Source organism: Temnothorax nylanderi, unplaced genomic scaffold, assembly GCF_030848795.1.
Source record: "Temnothorax nylanderi isolate EJ_2023f unplaced genomic scaffold, tnyl_v1.0 TNYL_tig0026_pilon, whole genome shotgun sequence".
In the NCBI taxonomy this organism is placed as follows: domain Eukaryota; kingdom Metazoa; phylum Arthropoda; class Insecta; order Hymenoptera; family Formicidae; genus Temnothorax; species Temnothorax nylanderi.
The window spans coordinates 81,112-99,664 of NW_027249088.1; the positions used below are offsets into that span (position 1 = coordinate 81,112).

The 18,553-nt window shown below is 40.9% G+C and overlaps 1 protein-coding gene and 1 long non-coding RNA gene across 4 annotated transcripts in view; one reads left to right on the plus strand and one right to left on the minus strand.

Moving 5' to 3' along the window:
* LOC139769949 (uncharacterized) overlaps positions 1–18,553 on the minus strand; it is a 190,732-nt gene that overhangs the window by 38,143 nt on the left and 134,036 nt on the right. The gene's annotated exons all lie outside the window — the stretch shown is intronic.
* Rgl (Ral guanine nucleotide dissociation stimulator-like) overlaps positions 1–18,553 on the plus strand; it is a 34,930-nt gene that overhangs the window by 11,393 nt on the left and 4,984 nt on the right. Inside the window, exons 1-5 of one of the 3 annotated variants that reach the window (XM_071701480.1) lie at positions 2,815–2,970; positions 8,846–9,414; positions 14,927–15,031; positions 15,397–15,817; positions 17,788–18,413. In XM_071701480.1, coding sequence (XP_071557581.1) covers positions 9,232–9,414; positions 14,927–15,031; positions 15,397–15,817; positions 17,788–18,413 — 1,335 coding nt within the window. In that variant the 5' untranslated portion in view covers positions 2,815–2,970; positions 8,846–9,231. Of the gene's footprint in view, positions 1–2,814; positions 2,971–8,775; positions 9,415–14,926; positions 15,032–15,396; positions 15,818–17,787; positions 18,414–18,553 lie in introns of those variants that run through there. The other 2 variants (XM_071701481.1, XM_071701482.1) reach the window with 2 other exon arrangements.

The window sequence follows — 18,553 nt, forward strand, 5'->3', positions numbered from 1 at the left end:
CGAGTAAACGACGACGCGAAAGTAAACGACCTGATCGACCAGCTGCTCAGATGACATCTGGCAGAAGATCAGTCCCTCCCATTGCCAATCCAGATCTGCGAGATTAAGCCCAACATTCTTTTCTCAAGCATATAGCTTTCTTAAACTCAAAAGCAAACAATTGTTGAAGCTTTAAAAGAGTTTGATTAAATTAAAATCGAAATTTGTTATTAAACAAATTATTAGAAATAATTATTAATATAATTATTAAAACTTATTTTGATTTTGTGGTAATATTAAAATTATTTTTAAATAATTAAAAAGGTAAAATTAAGAAAAATTGCATACGTACTTTTATGTTGGATATAAAATTCTAAAAAATGTCAAATTAGTGCTAAAGTATCGATTAATATTGTTATAAATATTGAGTTGACATGAGAACTAATTTTTTTCCGTTTTTTCCGCTTCAACAAATAGTGACTCATGCTCGTTTTACGATAACCGCCTCGAATCAGTAGTTCCGGCATTAATTACAAATTTAACGAAGTTTTTTGAACGCATATCGATTTACTGCTCGTCCCACGATAACGATGACGTCGCCGTGACGCAATTACAACGGTGGGCGCACCGCGCAACCCGCATGGCGTCTGTTTCGTCATGAGCGCGTCACGAAGTGCATCGTGTCAACGACGTAAGGAATTAACGGCGACCGTTATTGCCGGTTCAAGTTCAGTACCGAGAGCTTCGGTGGAAATTTACGGCCGCGCATGAGAAAACATTGATTTATACGATCAAGATATCGATGACGATCGAAGGCCGCGCGCATGTGAATTATTTCCTCAAGAGCGAGTCGACGGGAATCGCAATCGTGGCGCTTCGACAGCGCTGAATCTAGCGCACAACCTCAAAATATGCAACATGATTCAAACATTTTATACAAATTGCACTAAAGAAAAAATAACTCTATTTCTCTATAAATTAAAATTATGTTATTATGGCAGTCTAAAGTTGTAATATAAATTTAAAAAGTGTATATAAACATATAAATTCTTATAAGAGTATGACGTATGTTTTTGCTTATTACTTAACATAATTAAATAATTATTTAAAAATTTTTTAATTTGGAGAAAATTGTTTAAAGTTTAAAAAAAGTTTTTTAATTATCAAATAAAATTGTTAAGGTAGTGAAATTATTATTTCACCGCAACAGAAATTTGCGCGGCGATTTGAGGCGATAATTTTTTTATATGCCCGTAACTTCTATTGACGGATGCTGGAGAAAGCAGCTGGTAGACGCATGTGACGAACCGTCCCTATGGTTTAACTTTACATCGGCCGTTTGGGGGTTGTCCCGCCACCCTTACAATGCCGCTCTTTTCCCTCGAGAGACGGTAGTACATATGGGAAGGATTTGATGACTCAGACCGTCGTTTTATGGGGATGCAAAAGTCTGTTATTCTCGCATGGAAACGCAACGCAATATCCATTCGCTTTTTAATAATTGAGAACAGTCGCAGTAAAAAGGAACATCAAAATCCAGCGAAGATCAAACAAAGGGACATTATTCAATGACCAAATGTATAATACGAAGACAAAAGGATCCCAAACAATTAATTTTAATTCATCATTAATAATGATAGCATGCAACAATCCATTATCATTAAAGCTAAAATTTTCATTTATCAAGACAGATGACGGGAAAATAACATTTCATTTTACAGTAATATTAACACGATTTTATTATCAGCATTTTATTATCTGCATTTATTCGTTCGACACCAAGTTAATGTCGGCCGAATCGAACGAAATTTCGCGTGATTATATCCAAATGGAGCCACGATTACGCGTAACCGTAGAAGACCTCCGTGTTTCCAGGATTATCTATGTGTAGAAAGCGTTAAAGGAGCCTCGAAGGCCCGCGGATGGTCACGCATGTGGTGCGATTGTCATGTGCGGTACATCCTGCGACTATTTCGAGCAAAAAGAACCTTAGTTTCTGCATTTTAGATTAAAATCTCTTTTACAAGTATTATTAATGATAAATTCATTCATCTATAACAGAAACTTTGATTTCTCTTCGACTCTCCCGAATTTATTGTAAAGATTTATTAACGGTTGAGCAAGTTATCTTGCAAGTGAAAATCTTCATTATAACTGCTAAAAAATAAATAAATATGATCAACATAGCCCTGCTAAATAAGTTAGTCCTCTCTCTTTATATTAAACTAGTCAATTTATTATGTTTAATAAAAACAAATAAATATTGGATAAATAAATTAATCTACTAAATATAAATTTATTTCTTCTGGTGCTTACGGTCAAAACAAATCGACTTTGATTTTGGAGCAATTTACTCCAAAATCGGACTAATTTAATTCGGTTCCAAAATATAACGGAAAGTTTTGTTTTTCACTGATTCTCTAGAATTTATTGTAAAGAGATTGTTGTGCAAACTAGAATAATATAATCTGTGAAATAAATTAGATTTCTTTCTCTCGTTCTCTTTTCTATTCTTCTAACATTTTATTGTAATATTTTATATTAAACTGATTAGTTCTGTTTTTGCTTGATAAAAAAGAAACAAATAACTCTACTAAATATAAATTAATTTCTCTTGATTCTCACGGTAAATCGACTTCGATTGCCGAACAATTTACCTCTAAATCGAAGGATATACACATAGACCGGCTGCGAAATCGATTTAGACGCACCCTCGCCGTCTCCCGACCTCGGTGCCCGATAACGGCGGTACGTTCCTGACCATGTAGTCACGACCATAGCGTGGCGGCATGGTCAGTGCATCCTCGAGTAACACGCTCGGCCGTGGCGCGGCGGCTGCAACGCGGCGTCAGTCGGCGTCGGGACGGCGTGCGGTGCGGTCATTCCGTTTGCATACCTCCGAGAACCGGTCGCGCGCGTCACGTTCTCGGCATCGCGGTCGGGTGATCGCGCGCGCAGTTGACAGTGTGCACCTGGCCCGAGAGTCCGCAGGTAACGAGAAATCCGGAGCAGCTGCTCCACACCGCCGCGGCGGCGGTTCTCCTCGCGCGAGTCACTTCGTCGGTCAATAGATCGCCGATGATTAAGAGAAAACGGTGCGGTGATTAAGAGACGCTGATATCATCGGGCGTGTTTTGCAGCTTCGACTCAGGCGAAGGACACCGTTCCGGGAGGATCGGACAAAGAGAGATATCTCTCGATCACTCGCGGGAGAGATTTGAGATAATCGCTCGGTCGCGGTGCATCGCTAATTTCTCCCCTTTTCCGCCAACTTTCCGGTCAACGATTCACTTTACGCAGTTTTTTAAACTTTATTTTAGAAAAAAAAATCTAAACTCTCCGGCTCCATTCTTTGACCTTTCCGAAGATTTAATTTAATGCCTCTTAAGTGTGTCGTGCTACACGAGATGTTGTTTCCAGTTCTATCGCGATTTCGAGGAAGAATCGTTTAGAGCGTTCCAAGAGGAAGATAGCAATTATGTAAAGTTACCGCGGATACAATTAATAATTGAATAATGTATCAATGCTATAAATTCTTTGGTTTCCTTGAAAGGATCTTATTTTTCATTCGTAACTCCAATCACACGCTGATGGAGCACGCACGCTTTGTCCGTGCCTGTATAATCGATCCCAGCTGCATAATGATTCATAACACTCAGGGAAGTAAGCAAGATCCATAGCTCCGATTTTCTTTATATAGATACGCAACGTGTTTCCGTGAAATCGGAAATTACTCCATTCTCGAGCGATCGATAATTCTACTCTAATTGCCAGCGAAACGCTGTTTTCGTCGCTTCACGTCGCGCAGCGTTACCCTTTAATAATGGACTTCATATCGGTGTAAAACCTTCAATTACGATTTTAACTTAATTGCGACGCTCCGAGAGTCAAAAATCTGTCTAATTATTGACAAAGATAGTACTATTAAAACACGTAATACTGAGTGATTTTAATTTTCTGGAATTCAGCGAAATTAATAACAAAAATTAATTATTACAATTAGGTAATAGACAAATATAAAAGATGCGTCGTATTTTTAAAACGTAGAAAGAATCCTAAAATGAGAATTTCGAGCGCTGAACTAGTTTTCGAAATTGCCAAAGTAATCTTCGTTTTGCAACGTCGTGAATAATAAAATAACCTTTGGAATCTTTTACAGCGCTATTGTCCTTGAAAGGAACCACGCTTCTACAATATAAAAATAATTTAACGAGTGCAGCACACGCCCACCCCGGTCTTTCCCTGTCAAATTTTCGTGAGCTTCGCACGTACGTTCCGCCATAAATTTTGTAAACTTTTATTCGCCGGATCGTTCGATTATCCGAGCGAAATTGTTCTTACTCTTTTGCTTCTTCGCTATCTTGACATATCCGCTGTCTCACGCGGCCGACGTAATCATTCCAATATCATTTCCGCTTTCGATTTCGCAGCTATTTCGAGATCGTGCATCTCAGCGCATTTCCCCTATTCGAGGCTGCGACAAGTTTGTTTAACAATTTTAACAATCGAAGCTTTATCGTAGATATATATTTCGTATCTCTCTCTCCTTTAAAATTTCGTACAAATTTTCACGCGACTTCTTCGGCGCTGATAAAGTCGGCGTACAATACCGAGGTGGAAAATTACACGACAGAAGTATTTCTTTCCATTCGGCCTGGATGCAGAAACACCTTGAAAGACTCTAACCAGTTATTGTTGAGCCGTGCGGGCACACATACAATACGCGTAGTACATGCGTACACGTTCACGTGTACACGTTCACGTGCAAGCGTTTCGCGTATCAACGTAACGTATGACTAACCGAGTAACCCATTAGTTAGGCATTCGTTTCCCATGATCCGCTGACATTATTATTCCCCTCAGTTTTGACCGCCACTTTTTTATCCGAAGGAGTCAAAAATGTTTCAAATAATATTAAAATAATATTCAAATAAATAGATCGTAGTAATAATCATGCAGCCGTTCGATAACATTCAAAACAAAATTTATATTTGTCATATTTTACATTTATTTATAATAGCATCGAGCCGCAAATTTTATATTATTGTCACTAATTCCACCGACAAATTAATCCTCGCGATAAGAAATATTGCAGTTTACGGTAGAAAGAGCTTCAACCGTTCGCAAAATATTCCCACATTGCTTTCGCCAAAAATCGATAGCTCGTAGTGGCCGGAGGGTAATTCTGTGGTCCATGCACCATGCACGCACAAAGGGACGGGCGTAATTATTATAGATGGCGAGTTCTAGAGCGGAGAGCGCGCGGAAACCGGGGCAATTAGGATCCTCCATTGCGGATGAAGGGTTTTACATGGATGCCATTAAAGCCGCTAAATGACACGGGAGATGCGAGAGGTGCTTAAACGTGGGTTAAGCACTTCCTGCTACCTCCCGCGCCGAACGAGCCGCTGCCTCGATCCCTTCGTGGACAATACCTGTGTTGCATAATGCATTCCGATTGTACTCCTCTCGAGAGTGTGTCGCATCGAGAGACGCGAGATTTCAGATTGATCGGCTCCGCGAGCATTTCGCGGACGTACGTCATCGCGGAATCCGTCACTCTGAACGGAAAACCGTGGTAAATAACATCTCTTGCACGCGCCAGAAAAATTTCGAAAATCGATTTACAAAAACCATTTTTCAGTCTATTTTTTGTTTGCCCGTTTCTTTAGGGACTTTCGTCACGATAAAGCAAAAATTTGATTTTATTAACGTCAAATTAACGCCGCTGTGAAGAAAGAAAGACACAAGAGTTGCGAAACTTCGTCAGAATAATTTGAGACAACGCAAGAAATTATTTTAATTATTATCGTTCGAAGTGTGGCGGAACTTTTAAGCGTATCTTTTACAAACGAATTCTTGCCAAACTCGAAAAAGTTGTATACGATCGCTAATTTTATGTAGAAGTAATAAACGTGATCAAGAGACACGGTAGTGTCTCGCGCCAAGTATACGCGGAGCGAGACCGACCGTGACTCTTTTACGCGACGCGACGGGTTGCGAGTACTCGAGATGTTTAAAAAGAAACTGGAGTTAAGAGGAAGAATATTGCGCAACTGTTTTTCACTGAGAAGTAATTACGATAGAACGCGACATATATATATATATATACATATATATATATATACTTGGAAGAGTTTATTCTTAATTGAGGAATTAAATACGAGATAGATTTTTTATGTACAAGTAATCGTGATAAGAAAAGATTCGTAATCAGGGCGCAACAATTTGGAAGAGTCTACTCTTAATTGAGGCATTAAATACGAGATAAAATTAAGGAAATCGTCAGTCGCGCGCGAGTTCCGATGCGTCGCGTTTCCGAAAGGGTTAAGGTTGCGACATACGCCCGTTGGTCACTACTCCTCGTGTCATGCCGCGACATGGGGCGTTCGTTTTATCGTTCGTCGCCGAGCGAGGCGTCGACGGACATCGACACGTTTATCATTCCGCGTATTCTACTTAATCGCCGTTGCGTCGTAGGGCCCCCTTCGTACCATGACGTTCTCGTTACGTTTGTCCAGCTGGCGAAATCCAATCGCGAGGGATAATCGAATTTCGACGATCGAGCTCGTTTGCGAGGAACGATCTCGTCCCAATCAGTGCCCTGATATGTGCCTTTTCTTTGCCGGACTCTCTCTTATTCCCCGACAAATACGATCGAGAATCAGGGCCCGTCTCGTTTGCGCGACCGAGGGAACATTCCGCATCTATGAGAGTACCCCGGAAAAAAAAACCTGACTGAATTCTTCCGCGAGGTAGAGAAAGTATTCTAGAAACTTTTCTCCGGAGAGCAAAAATACGCCGGGGATATTTCGAGAGATGTCTGGACACATTATGCTCTAAAGATAGTTTAGAAGCGTATTTCTGAAATGGTCGCGCGCTCCTCAATGCATAATAACGCGCTTTCTCCTCTTCGCGCGCCCGAGCCGGACTATTCTAAACAACGCGCCCTAAGAATACTTTCTTCCCCTCGGGAATAAAAAACGAGAATAAAAATATTCCCTCCGTCGCCCCGCGTCCCATTCCGTGGTAGTCCCACGTTCGTTCACGAGGACATTAAATCGCGCCGACGAGATCGCGTCGGAGATCATTCCCGCGCGCGCGGTCGCCGCGGTCAACTCGCGGAATGATGATTATCGTCCATTAATGGAACGAAACACAACGGCGACGTAACAAATTGGCAATCGACAAGACGCGTGCGTCACACGTTTTCACATGGCGAGATACCAAATGCATTTAACCCTTTGATACCGAGGTGAGGTCTCGCGGAGTAGCCTATCGAAGTGGCTGGTACCATTCCGCGAGAGAAACAGTTCGAGCTCGAACGATCGAATTAAACGATCGTCGCAATTGAATTAATTATCTTTATCGTAACTTAGCAGAATTAACCGAACAATGTACAACTCCTGTCCCATAATTGCGCTACAACGTCTTTCATTGTTATTCATTTTGCGATCGTTTCGGATTATTAAACCGAGTAACGTAAAATTAAACGTAAAATTAAATCGGACGTGGTCGCTTCGCGTTGCAAAAAGATTTTTGCCTTCGTTTTGGTTAAAATAACATTTAAATAACACGCCCTTTAGACCTTTTGCATAAAATTACCCTTTAGCTTCGAAAGGGGAGAAAGATCGAGAGTGAGATCGGGCTACGGCAACTCCATGCATTCTGCTCGAAATACACAATTGCCCCGTACGATGGGGTTGCGCAGCGCACGTGAACGATACCGGAAGTATAAACACGCATGTGTCACCTATGACCCTTCGAAGCCAGGACAATTAATTGGCTTTCAAAGCTAATTAATTGTCCTAGCTATTGCAGCGTGGCGAGCGGGGGGGGGGGGGGCGTCTCGTTCTCGTGTTAACTTCCCGAAATAGAGCGTATCGAGTGTCGTATGTTTGTCTCCGCACGCAGTCCCGTTGTAAGGCAGGTGTAAGAACGATCGATCATCGATAAGCGTAAACGTACGATAGTGCACTTGGTTGCCAGGGCCGCGATGATGCATGCGAATCAGTTCGAAACGGATACGTTTCAATTTAGAATTCAAATTTATACTCAGAGCTAATCTTTCTAGATGTATTATATTGAAAATTAAAAATTAAACATTTAATGGAATGTAATTAAAACCTAGATTTATGTCAAAACTTTCTTAATGTTTCTTTCTCCGGACAATAACATTTAGAAACCGTCAATTTTTACGCATGGATTTAAATGTACATAAATTATGAAGGATGAGTAATCTATAAATAATAATGTAGATTTAGATTCACGTAAAGGTAACTCTTCGATAGGAATAAAATATTTTGAAACAAATCCAAATCTCCGTAAATCAAAGAGTCGGCAACGCGCGCAAAAACGCAAAAAAGACAAACAATTGATAATTGTGTTAAACTCAATTTGAAATGGATATGTTCAAAATTATAGAATTCAGATTTATATTCTGAAATTATCTTTCTGCATATATTGTCCGTAATATTAAAAAACAAAAATTAAATTTTAATGTCACTTTAATGGAAAGTAATTAAAACCTAAATTTACATCAAAATCTCATCAGTGTCTCTTTCTCCGGATGATGACGCTCAGAAATCGTCAATATTCGGGGGTGGATTTAAATTTGTATAAACTCTGAGGGATGGGTGACCTAGTTCGGATTTATTTCTGAAAATGTACCTACGGACAAATTCAGACATTTATATTCTGAATAAACATATACACAATCGATATTCGTGTAAAATCGCGATGGTCTTGAAAGATATCAGTTCTCACTATTATTATATATATGAAATGACGACGAAGTGACTCCGCGAACTACTCCGACACCCAAGCGTGTCCTTCGTCCTCAACCGATCGAACTCTCAAACTTCAGCCGCAGCTGTCAAACGTCGGAAATCCGCCTCGGCCCGATACCATGATACGCTCCTGTACCCCGAGCGGGCGATCGCGTGTGAACGTCAACGTCGTCATCGACAGCGAGGCGTGGTGACGCGACGTCGGCCGACGATCTCAGTTCGCCGGCAACGGGCGTCGCGACAGCTCACGTCGTAGAGTGAGCTTCCGGAAGCAGATCGCCTCCCCGAGAGACAGGGTGTACCACCAAGAGGGTACAAAGAAGACAAACAAGAGGACGCGAGGGGCGGAGAAGTGCAGTTCCGCAATAAAAAAAAAAGGGGTACCGGGAGCACCGAGGGGGTGACACCGACGAAAGGAGCGAGGACGGGGTAGACAGAGGGGGGCAGAGGGCAAAACACGTGGATGCTGTGGCCGGTGTTGGGGGGGGATGACGGGCTGAGTCCCACAGCGTCGCCCACGACGCCGGCGACGACCGGCCCCCCCGCCAAGGGGGTAAGCAAACTGACCCCCCTGCTGCTCTGCGCCCCTTGCAAGCCCGGTGGCCACCGGAAGAACCAGAGCTCCACCCAGTGGTACGTGCAACAGGTAAAGAGAGACACCGGATGACCGGACGGCATCCTGCTGCTTTTACGCCTTCGTTCATTCTGCTTCGTTTTTACCGACGACGACTCCCGCTCTTCTCTCTCGTCGTGCATTTGCCTGAACTGAAAGAGTGCCGTCTCTAGTGGAGAGTAGTAGACGCGAGGAGATTACGGGATAACGATAACGTATCGAGCGCGATAAGATCGGTATATGCTCGAGCTGGCGCGATTTTACTCCCATTTGATTTGTTTCTGTTGTTTGATTTGCCAGCGCTTTTGTCATTGAGCGTGCTTGTAATCATATGTTATATTTCGCACGAGAGGTGTATCGTAATGCTCCCGATAATGCGACCCGCTCTCGGCAAACACTCGAGTTAAGCAACCTTAATCGCAAAATTCTTCAATGCCGAAAGTGGAGTTATGTAATATAAATGTAATATACACGATGAGTAATTCATCAGTCGATTCTTTTCACATTAGTCTCATCTATACAGACAAAAAATATTATATTAGCAGCATTGGTATAATTAAAAATAATTAAAAATAATCTTGTTAATTAAATAACAGTATTAACGAGACAGATAAAATTTTATGAAAACAAAAGCATGACGTATTTGTTTAATTAATTAGTACTGTTATTGCACTAACAAGATTATTTTTAATTGGACTAATACAACTGTTAATGCAACATTATTTCTTTCCGTGTGTCTATATTTTTTAATAAAAATTCATTCAGTAACAAATTTTTAATTCAACGCCTGTTTTGCGAGACTTCGCTGACAATTAAGGATTCTCGATTCGATCAAATCTTTTCTTCGACCAAAAATTGGGAGTTCGATCGGAGAATGTATTTATCTTTACGATACACCCTGTACGTTTGCATGTGACCTGCCACCAGTATCGTTTTTGCGATGAGTGAAGATTTAATTTAATCTTAAAATGCACGAAAAAAAAAACGAATGTCAATTTTTTCAGGCTTTAGTGCATGTCAAACACGATTTCGCATTTATATGTGTGCGGTAGACGCATTATCGCAATTATATCCATTCTTATACCCCTTCCCCCTCCCAAACCTTGGAAGCAATAAGTGACACTGATTCCCGGATTAAGCCGCTTACGTACACCGTGCGTGTGTCGCACACACACGCCGGCTGTTTAACCGAATAATCAGGGTCAGAGTGTCATCGGAAGCGATCGCCTGACAGCTCGATCAGCGAAAATAATTTGCATTAATCAGTCATTATCCAACTTAGAAATTTTTTTCTCACAAAGGTCACTTTTTTATTTTAAAAAAAAACGGCATTTTTATCAATTTTTAGAATTGGAATAGATTTTGATGAACTCTTTGCACATTATTATTATTAATATCATTATTATCCAAATATATATGTAATTATGATTATTATACATATAATTATAATTTATGTATGTATAATTATATGCATAATATGTTATATAAAAAAATTCAGGCACTATTTATCAAAAATATTCTTTCAGTAATTAAAGAGGTGTCGATCTTGAATTTTACCGCAGGAAAATGTCGTGCGCTCCTCATTCCCTCCAATGAGATAATAATACGATAATAATCAGGATTTATTGTACAGTTTTTAGTCAGCAGTTCTAGAAAGAGAAGTGAATAAGATCGATTCAGCGATACAAAGACGGCGGGATCCGCGTTCGTTGCGCTCGAGCGTTTCAGCCGCGCCGCGCGGTTTCACGGTAGCCTCCGACGTGGATTCCGCGTTGGAGAATCCAACGGGAAATAATGGGGATGTATTTCGGGACCTCGCGGGCGGACCGTTGACCCCGGCGGGACATTTGCGGGATTCCGCGACGCTGTTCGCCGTGTTCGCCATTCGCGCACGCGGCAGACATACAACCTCCCGAACGGTAGTCTCGACGTTCCAGAAACGGCAGACGACGCGTACAATGTTTCACCCGTTTCACCGTGTACTCTACTACAGCCGTCAATTTACTTATAGTCGCGCGCGCGACGACGACGACGACGTCGACATGATGTCATGAATGTTGCATTCCATTCCCGACGATCGATCCCCGAACCTGCGCGAATCGCGTATCTACGGTACGCGCCACTCGGTATATTTAGTATTTAGTCCATTTACACGCGACTAACATTAAAATTCGGAAAGCACGAGTTACTCGGGAAGTCGTTGCACCCTGTGTCGTTCGATCGGGTGCAAAATCGCGAAAATGCTTCTCTATTTATGAGCCCGGGCATTTGTTCCAATCGAAACACACATGCGATTTGCTTTGAAAATTATTTTGCGTCAGTATACTTTTCCAAAGTCTTCGAAATAAATTAGTACTATTTAATTCAACAGCTTCCTTTGACTGTAATTACAAATAGATACGCCAGTACGAGTTTGGAGCGCGGTTGTGTAACTAATCTACAGTACAAATAATTATACTTACAATTGGTTGCGAATTCCAAGACCGGTTTCTCGATCTCTACTGACAAACAAGCTTCTTCAGTTGGTGACTTTTGACTGAGCACGCCCTTGAGTTCGTTATTTTTATCTAGTAGTCATTGTTGTTGATAATACCCTCTTTTCTGTTTTTACTGTTTTTATGTCTTCTGTGGGAGGTGTTTTCTACTTTGTTCAATGCTCCTCTTTTTGAATGTTTCTTAGTTTTCTCTGTTTCAAATTTAAATCCAATCTCTTGTTTTCAAATCCTTATCTTTTCTCTCTTTCTATTTGTCCCTTTGAGAACTTTCTTTTTTAATGGGAAAGTGCGCGTTGTCAAGTAGTTCCTTAAGTATCTTGGGTTAAGTTTAGTCCATCTTTTTGTAGTTTTATGTGAAGCCTTTCTAAGATTAGGTGTTTCCTCTAAAATTTTTGTTTTTGGCATTCGCATTGCAGTTAAATTTTTTGTTCAAACATTTGCATACATGAATATTTAATTTCTATTTGAAAAAGAATAAAAAAAAGTTACTTTTTAGATTACATAATAATAAATATAATATATACGCCGTTGTTATTTCGTAGAATTAAATAAGATAAACGGAGGGGGTGTGCGCGCATGTTTTAAGGTAAAAACGCTATCATCCTGCATGACGTGATCGACGAATAATACCGTATGATTCCACGGGTCTTATTGCCGGAAATGTCCCTAATTACGATTCAACCTCGATCGGGAGATATTCCGTGCGTAGTTTTGCGTAAGGAACGGGCAATCGAGGCCCGGCTCGTGCTGTTTACAGCCGAACAATGGTGAATCGACACTCGAGGGAAGCGGCTGCCAAGGACGAGTGCAGGTACGAGGACCTCGAGTCACGCTCGGGTTCCTCCTGCGGGCGTTTAATTGCTCGGTCGTTCCGGGGCGTGAGCGGGTGGACTTCAGGCCCTCGTTTCTTGGGTCTCGCTTACATCGAGATGGGATCGATAGAGTTCTCCGCCGTTTGAATTTTTAATGCCAAATCTGTCAGATAATCCTTAAATTGCGAGAAATTTATGCAGATTATTTAATTAAATAATTTCATGATTTTCAACTAAAAAAATATTTTTGATATTTTAGTTTCTCTATTTTAAGGATTTATTACTTCATAATTCATTTTAACTTCGTCCCACTAATTCACTTTTATAAAATCTAATCTATATAATTATATGTATCTATAATAAATACGTAATTCTCTGTGAACAATTCTGCGAACAATTTTTTAAATTAATCCTTCTCGGGAGAGACACTCTCTTGATAATAATGCATCCAACAGGATAAGCAAGCACGATGTCTCTACAGGTTCCGGCTTCAGTCGTTTTCCCGCGAGACGATTTCTTTTCTCGAGAAACGAGAAAAAGTATCGGAGAGAGACGGCAATGACACGCTTCTCCTTCCGTCGAGTCTCTATTACGATCGTCCCTCATCGGCGCGGCGCGGCGGCGTGTCCTCAGTACGGCTTCGATTGTAATCGCTCGTGCCAACGCGAATGCGTATACGTCTGTCGTGCTGAATTCTACGACATTAAGCCCCCTTTACGGCCTCTAAGACCCGCTTTGTTTACAAGATTTCAATGCCAAATAAATGGACGTGACACGACAAGCGCCCTGCCGGTGTCACGTTCCACACTCGATCGCAATTAAGTCCCGAATAAATGACAGTTATGTCAATGTGATCAATATAAAAGCGTAATTAAATTAATTTCTCAAACTTCGTTAAATTTTATCGTTCTACAAGGTTAATTAAATCAGCTTACTCATAAAGGATTAATTTGTTTAAAGCCGGATTTAAAAGGATTTTATTGGATTTTTCAATTCGATGTTAAGCCGACTAATTGTTATATTTGCGAGACGGCGAAAGGCCGTCTGTAATGAAGATCGCTAATTGCAGTTTCTTTCCGCGACGATAACGCGTCTGAAACACCTTTCCCAAAGGCTAACTACCTTTAAGACGGACGTTATCACGCGGCGTTACGTCATCGCGTGAGCGAGCCCGTCTTTATCAAGTTAGAATTAATTATATAGACTGCCTGTAGCTCGACTGTCACTGATAAGTACATAACACAGCTTGCATGTATACATATGCGTACACGCATACACGAAGTACGTGTTTATTATGCATGGACATGAGTCAGTTGATTTCATGATTTATTCATTGAATTAAAAGTCGAGGAGATCAGAAAATATAGATTTAGAGTTTCTCTTGTTCTTGACAACTATCTCGATTTATCTCGTTTCAAAACATCGATCGCTGATCAATGCTTATCTCATTCCTGCCATTTTATCCTGATTCTTGCACCAATTTTACGATGATTCTTCAGAATGCTTCGCAGCGCGTAAGTCAAGCTTCAGAAACAAAGTAACGTAATTACGCACCTGATTAAATTTTGAAAAGAATAGATTGTATCGTATCACATCTTCATAGTTTGACGCGAATATTCTGAAGCATTCTGCCAGAAATGTCTACATTAGCACGTGTGATATTTTTAGATTTAATATATAATCTTAGTTATATCTTGATAACTCCAAAGGTTTCGAGAAAAAAGTTATTAGAAGCAATGAAGCATGTAGTCTGCTAAATTTAGTATATGGAAAGGCAGCTCGGGGGATGATTTTGTAATCAGTACGAGATAAAGGATATATGTATAAAAATAATTACGTAATACGGCAATTAATTATAATAATTAATGCAGAATCGCGATTATTATTCGTGCAAAATTTTACTTCCTCCTTCTAACTTAACTTTTGCAATTAAATTCGTGTCAACTTTCTATATATATATATATATATATATATATATATATAATCATCATAAATAAATCAATTACAAACAGAAAAAGTAGATTCATTCTTTTTTTATTCCAAGTTGCCCGGTTTGTTTGTTACGGCGAGTTTATTAGCTCGCGACAGGGAGTGGGCGAGTACTCCGCCATGAAATTAGGAGCTTAAATCATCCCCTGGTGCGCGGTCCTTCGTTATCAGTTCCGTTATACCCGCCTACAGCATTTATTGGTACGGACGTTCATGACTAAGTTCGACGTTCGATTTTCTACTTTGCAGCCCACGTGGCGTTTATGGGGCGAGGAAAGGGGCGACGGCGTCATATACACGGTATACCTAAAGAAGGTCCGATACCACCGGCCTACGAGAAGTCTCTCAGCATCGGTGAGTATGATCGAAGTATTTTTAATCCAGATTTTTAACGTTCAGCAATTTTTACTCAATTTAATTTTATCTTTTTTTAAATAGATTTTTACCGTTTATTAAGTTTTACCAATTTAATTTGTTCTTTTTTATCGCGGTTGAATTGAATTTCAAGCGTTTTTTGATCTGAGAATCGTGGTTTTCTTCGTAAAAAATGTAGAATATTATTTCAAGAATAATAGTCAGTTTTCGTATTAGTGACGTCTTTATTTAAAGACTTTTATTTAAAAGCTTTATTTTTAAAGGAACCTGATGTCAAAACGTATGTTTGCTCTCACGCCAATAGCTTTAACACTCAAGTAATGCGCCTGTTGCGACTTTACCAGGATTCCGACGACGAGATCTCGCACTTGGAATGGGAGACGGTGAGGGTGCGCTTCCTGAAGGCCGGCACGGTGCAGCGGCTGGTCGAGAGCCTGGCGAACGACGACGGCGAACTGGAGTCCACCTACATAAACATCTTCCTGGCGACGTACCGGGCGTTCACCAGCCCGCGTGAGGTCCTCGAGCTGTTGCTCGCGCGATACGACGGCCTGGACGGGAGCGCCGGCTGCGAGCAGCACCGCAAGACCCTGGTCCAGGCCCTGCACGTCTGGCTGGACGCTTACCCGGGCGACTGGAAGTCACCCCCCAATCACCCCCTGCTCACCAGGCTCCTCGAGTTCACGCAGCAACGCCTCGTCGGCTCCGAGCTCGAGCTTAAGGCCAAGCACCGACTGCACCGGTTCCAGCGGGAGGATCAGATAGGTAACGTTGTTTCTCCGGTTTGGAGAGTGAGTCACGTCGTTTCACCCGCCCTGAACTCTAAATACGAAGAATTGTATAATAGATAAGGCACCGTGGGAAGTTTAAATACAAAGAACAAGAGAGAAAGAGAGAGAGATGATGATGATGCAGCACGACTTCCTGTGAATCTTATCGTTTTGGTTAAACTGAGAGAAAAGAGAGCATTATGCTGTTAATTTATTTGAAATAAAAATAATGTATTTAATGTCAAATTTATTTCTATAATATCAATGTAATATGATCAACTGAAATTAATATAATAGATTTATCTTTTTATTCTCATGTTTCTGAAAATAGTCCTGTATTTTTATATTTTGTCTGTGTTTTAACACAATATGTGACCGTCTATTTGAAGTACAATTTTAAAATAACAAATGTTTATTTAATGGAATTGAAATATATGATCCGGAATTATTTTATATTTAAATAAAGTTCGAAGAAACATCCAGTGATAACGAAGGGTTAACGGCGAGTCTGACAATAGAATTGAGTAATAATAATATATTGCTTATGTAATTCGAACGTAACAAGTAACGACCCACATGACGGTTTGTTTTATTTACTACGAATTCGCCGAATCGCGATAAGCGAGCTGGAATATTATGCTTCGAATGCAGTGTTCGCAAAGAAAAGGTCGAACATTATCGCACACAACCTCCATAGGAACCCCAAATTATGGAATTTTTCCCTCGAACTTGTGCAAAAAAGAAAAATATAACAGATGAAATATCATTGAGTGGATTCTGTATCCAGGTCTCGCAAAATCCCTTTCGACGTATCTCGCGAGTTTCCAGAGTGCGGAAAAAGTTAAACGGCGTATTTTACCGCGGCGCGAACAGCATTACGAAAGAATCACCCTGTCAGGAGTTCGGCAAACGGAAAGAGAGTCTGAATGTTAACGGCGGTGAAAGGCTCAATCAGGCTACTCGCGCTCGCACAAAGGCGTCTGCTTCCCGTGTATAAATTGAGGGTCCACAGGCTCTGTTGTACCGTCACGACCGGGGCAGGGCTCACCTTTCACTCAGGGCTCTCGCCCGATGGAGAACCCGATCCAGTTGCGATATTCCCAAAATAGAGATGGTTCTACTTTAAGCGATAGAAGGCAGAGAGAAAATATTTCGGAAAAATTTCACAAAAGGAAGCTTTTACGAGAACAGAATTGCGGTAGTAAGAACATAATTGTTCTTACTATAATAAGAGTTAATAGATGGAGAACCCGATCCAGTTGCGATATTCCCAAAATAGAGATGGTTCTACTTTAAGCGATAGGAGGGAGAGAGAAAATATTTCGGAAAAATTTCACAAAAGGAAGCTTTTACGAGAACAGAATTGCGGTAGTAAGAACATAATTGTTCTTACTATAATAAGAGTTAATTAGAATGTAATAATAATCTGGACATTCTTAAAAGAAATTTGAGAAAAATCTATTATATTAAAATTTATATTAAAATTGTTTTTAAATCTATATATATAAAGACAAATGTCCTGACTGACTGACTGACTGACTCATCAACGCCCAGCCCGAAAGCCTGAACCTAGGAACATGAAATTCGGGTAGTGTATTCCTCTCATGACATAAGCACCCACTAAGAAGGGATTTTTAGAAATTCGACCCCTAACGGGATGAAAAGGGGTAAAACGTGTTTCACGGATACCGTAGCGAAGCACGGGTGTATCAAGCTAGTTTAATATAATTGAATTCCTAATCTCACACATTAAAGTATCAAAACTGCAAAAATTGATTTAAATTATTCTTCTAGATTAATTAAATTTTGCAATAATTTGTACTTAAAAAATTATAATGTATGAAATAAAAAGTTTTATAAAAAGACTTCGATTATGAACATTAACATTTTGCCATGTATCAATTCAAATTAATTTTAGACTGAACCAGATTAACTTCAGAGCCTGCCTCTTTCTCTTTTCTCTAGACTCCTGCATGGTGTACGACAATGGTCGACTACCCATGCGCGGTTCCCCGGATCCGATGGCGGATCACTGGGGGAACTACATCTTCCCCGAGGTGCCCCACCGTCACTTCGCCGAGCAGCTGACCCGGATGGACGCCGAAGTGTTCAAGAAGCTGGTCGCCCATCAGTGCCTCGGCGCCGTATGGTCCAGGAAGGATCGTTCTAGAAGCCACGAAGCCGCTACAGTGGTTGCGACCGTGAACCAATTCAACGCCGTCTCCCTGCGAGTGATCTCGACGATCCTGACGGACACGACGCTCAAGTCGCAGGAACGCGCCAGGATCCTCGAGACGTGGATCGATGTCGCGCAGGAATTGCGAGTACTCAAGAATTTCAGCAGCCTGAAGGCGATCGTTTCCGGCCTCCAGAGCAATCCGGTGTATCGGCTGGAGAAGTGCTGGCAGTGCATGCCCCGGGAAAAGCACGAGCTCTTCCGCGAACTCGAGAGGATATTCTCGGAGGAGAACAACGCCTGGACGCAGAGAGAGTTACTCATCAAGGAGGGCACTGCCAAGTTCGCCGATACTGCCGGCAGAAGTGACAGGCATTTGCAGAAGCTCTTTCAGAAACAGAATACTCACGCGGGCGTAAGTGCGATAACATCGTTCTCTTTTGTGAGACCTTTCAACTTTTTTCTCAATTTTCTGAACTGATCGTATAGACTATGATTATAGACATTTATTTAAATCATATTACGTCCGAAGAAAAATCGTAGTAGCGATGATAT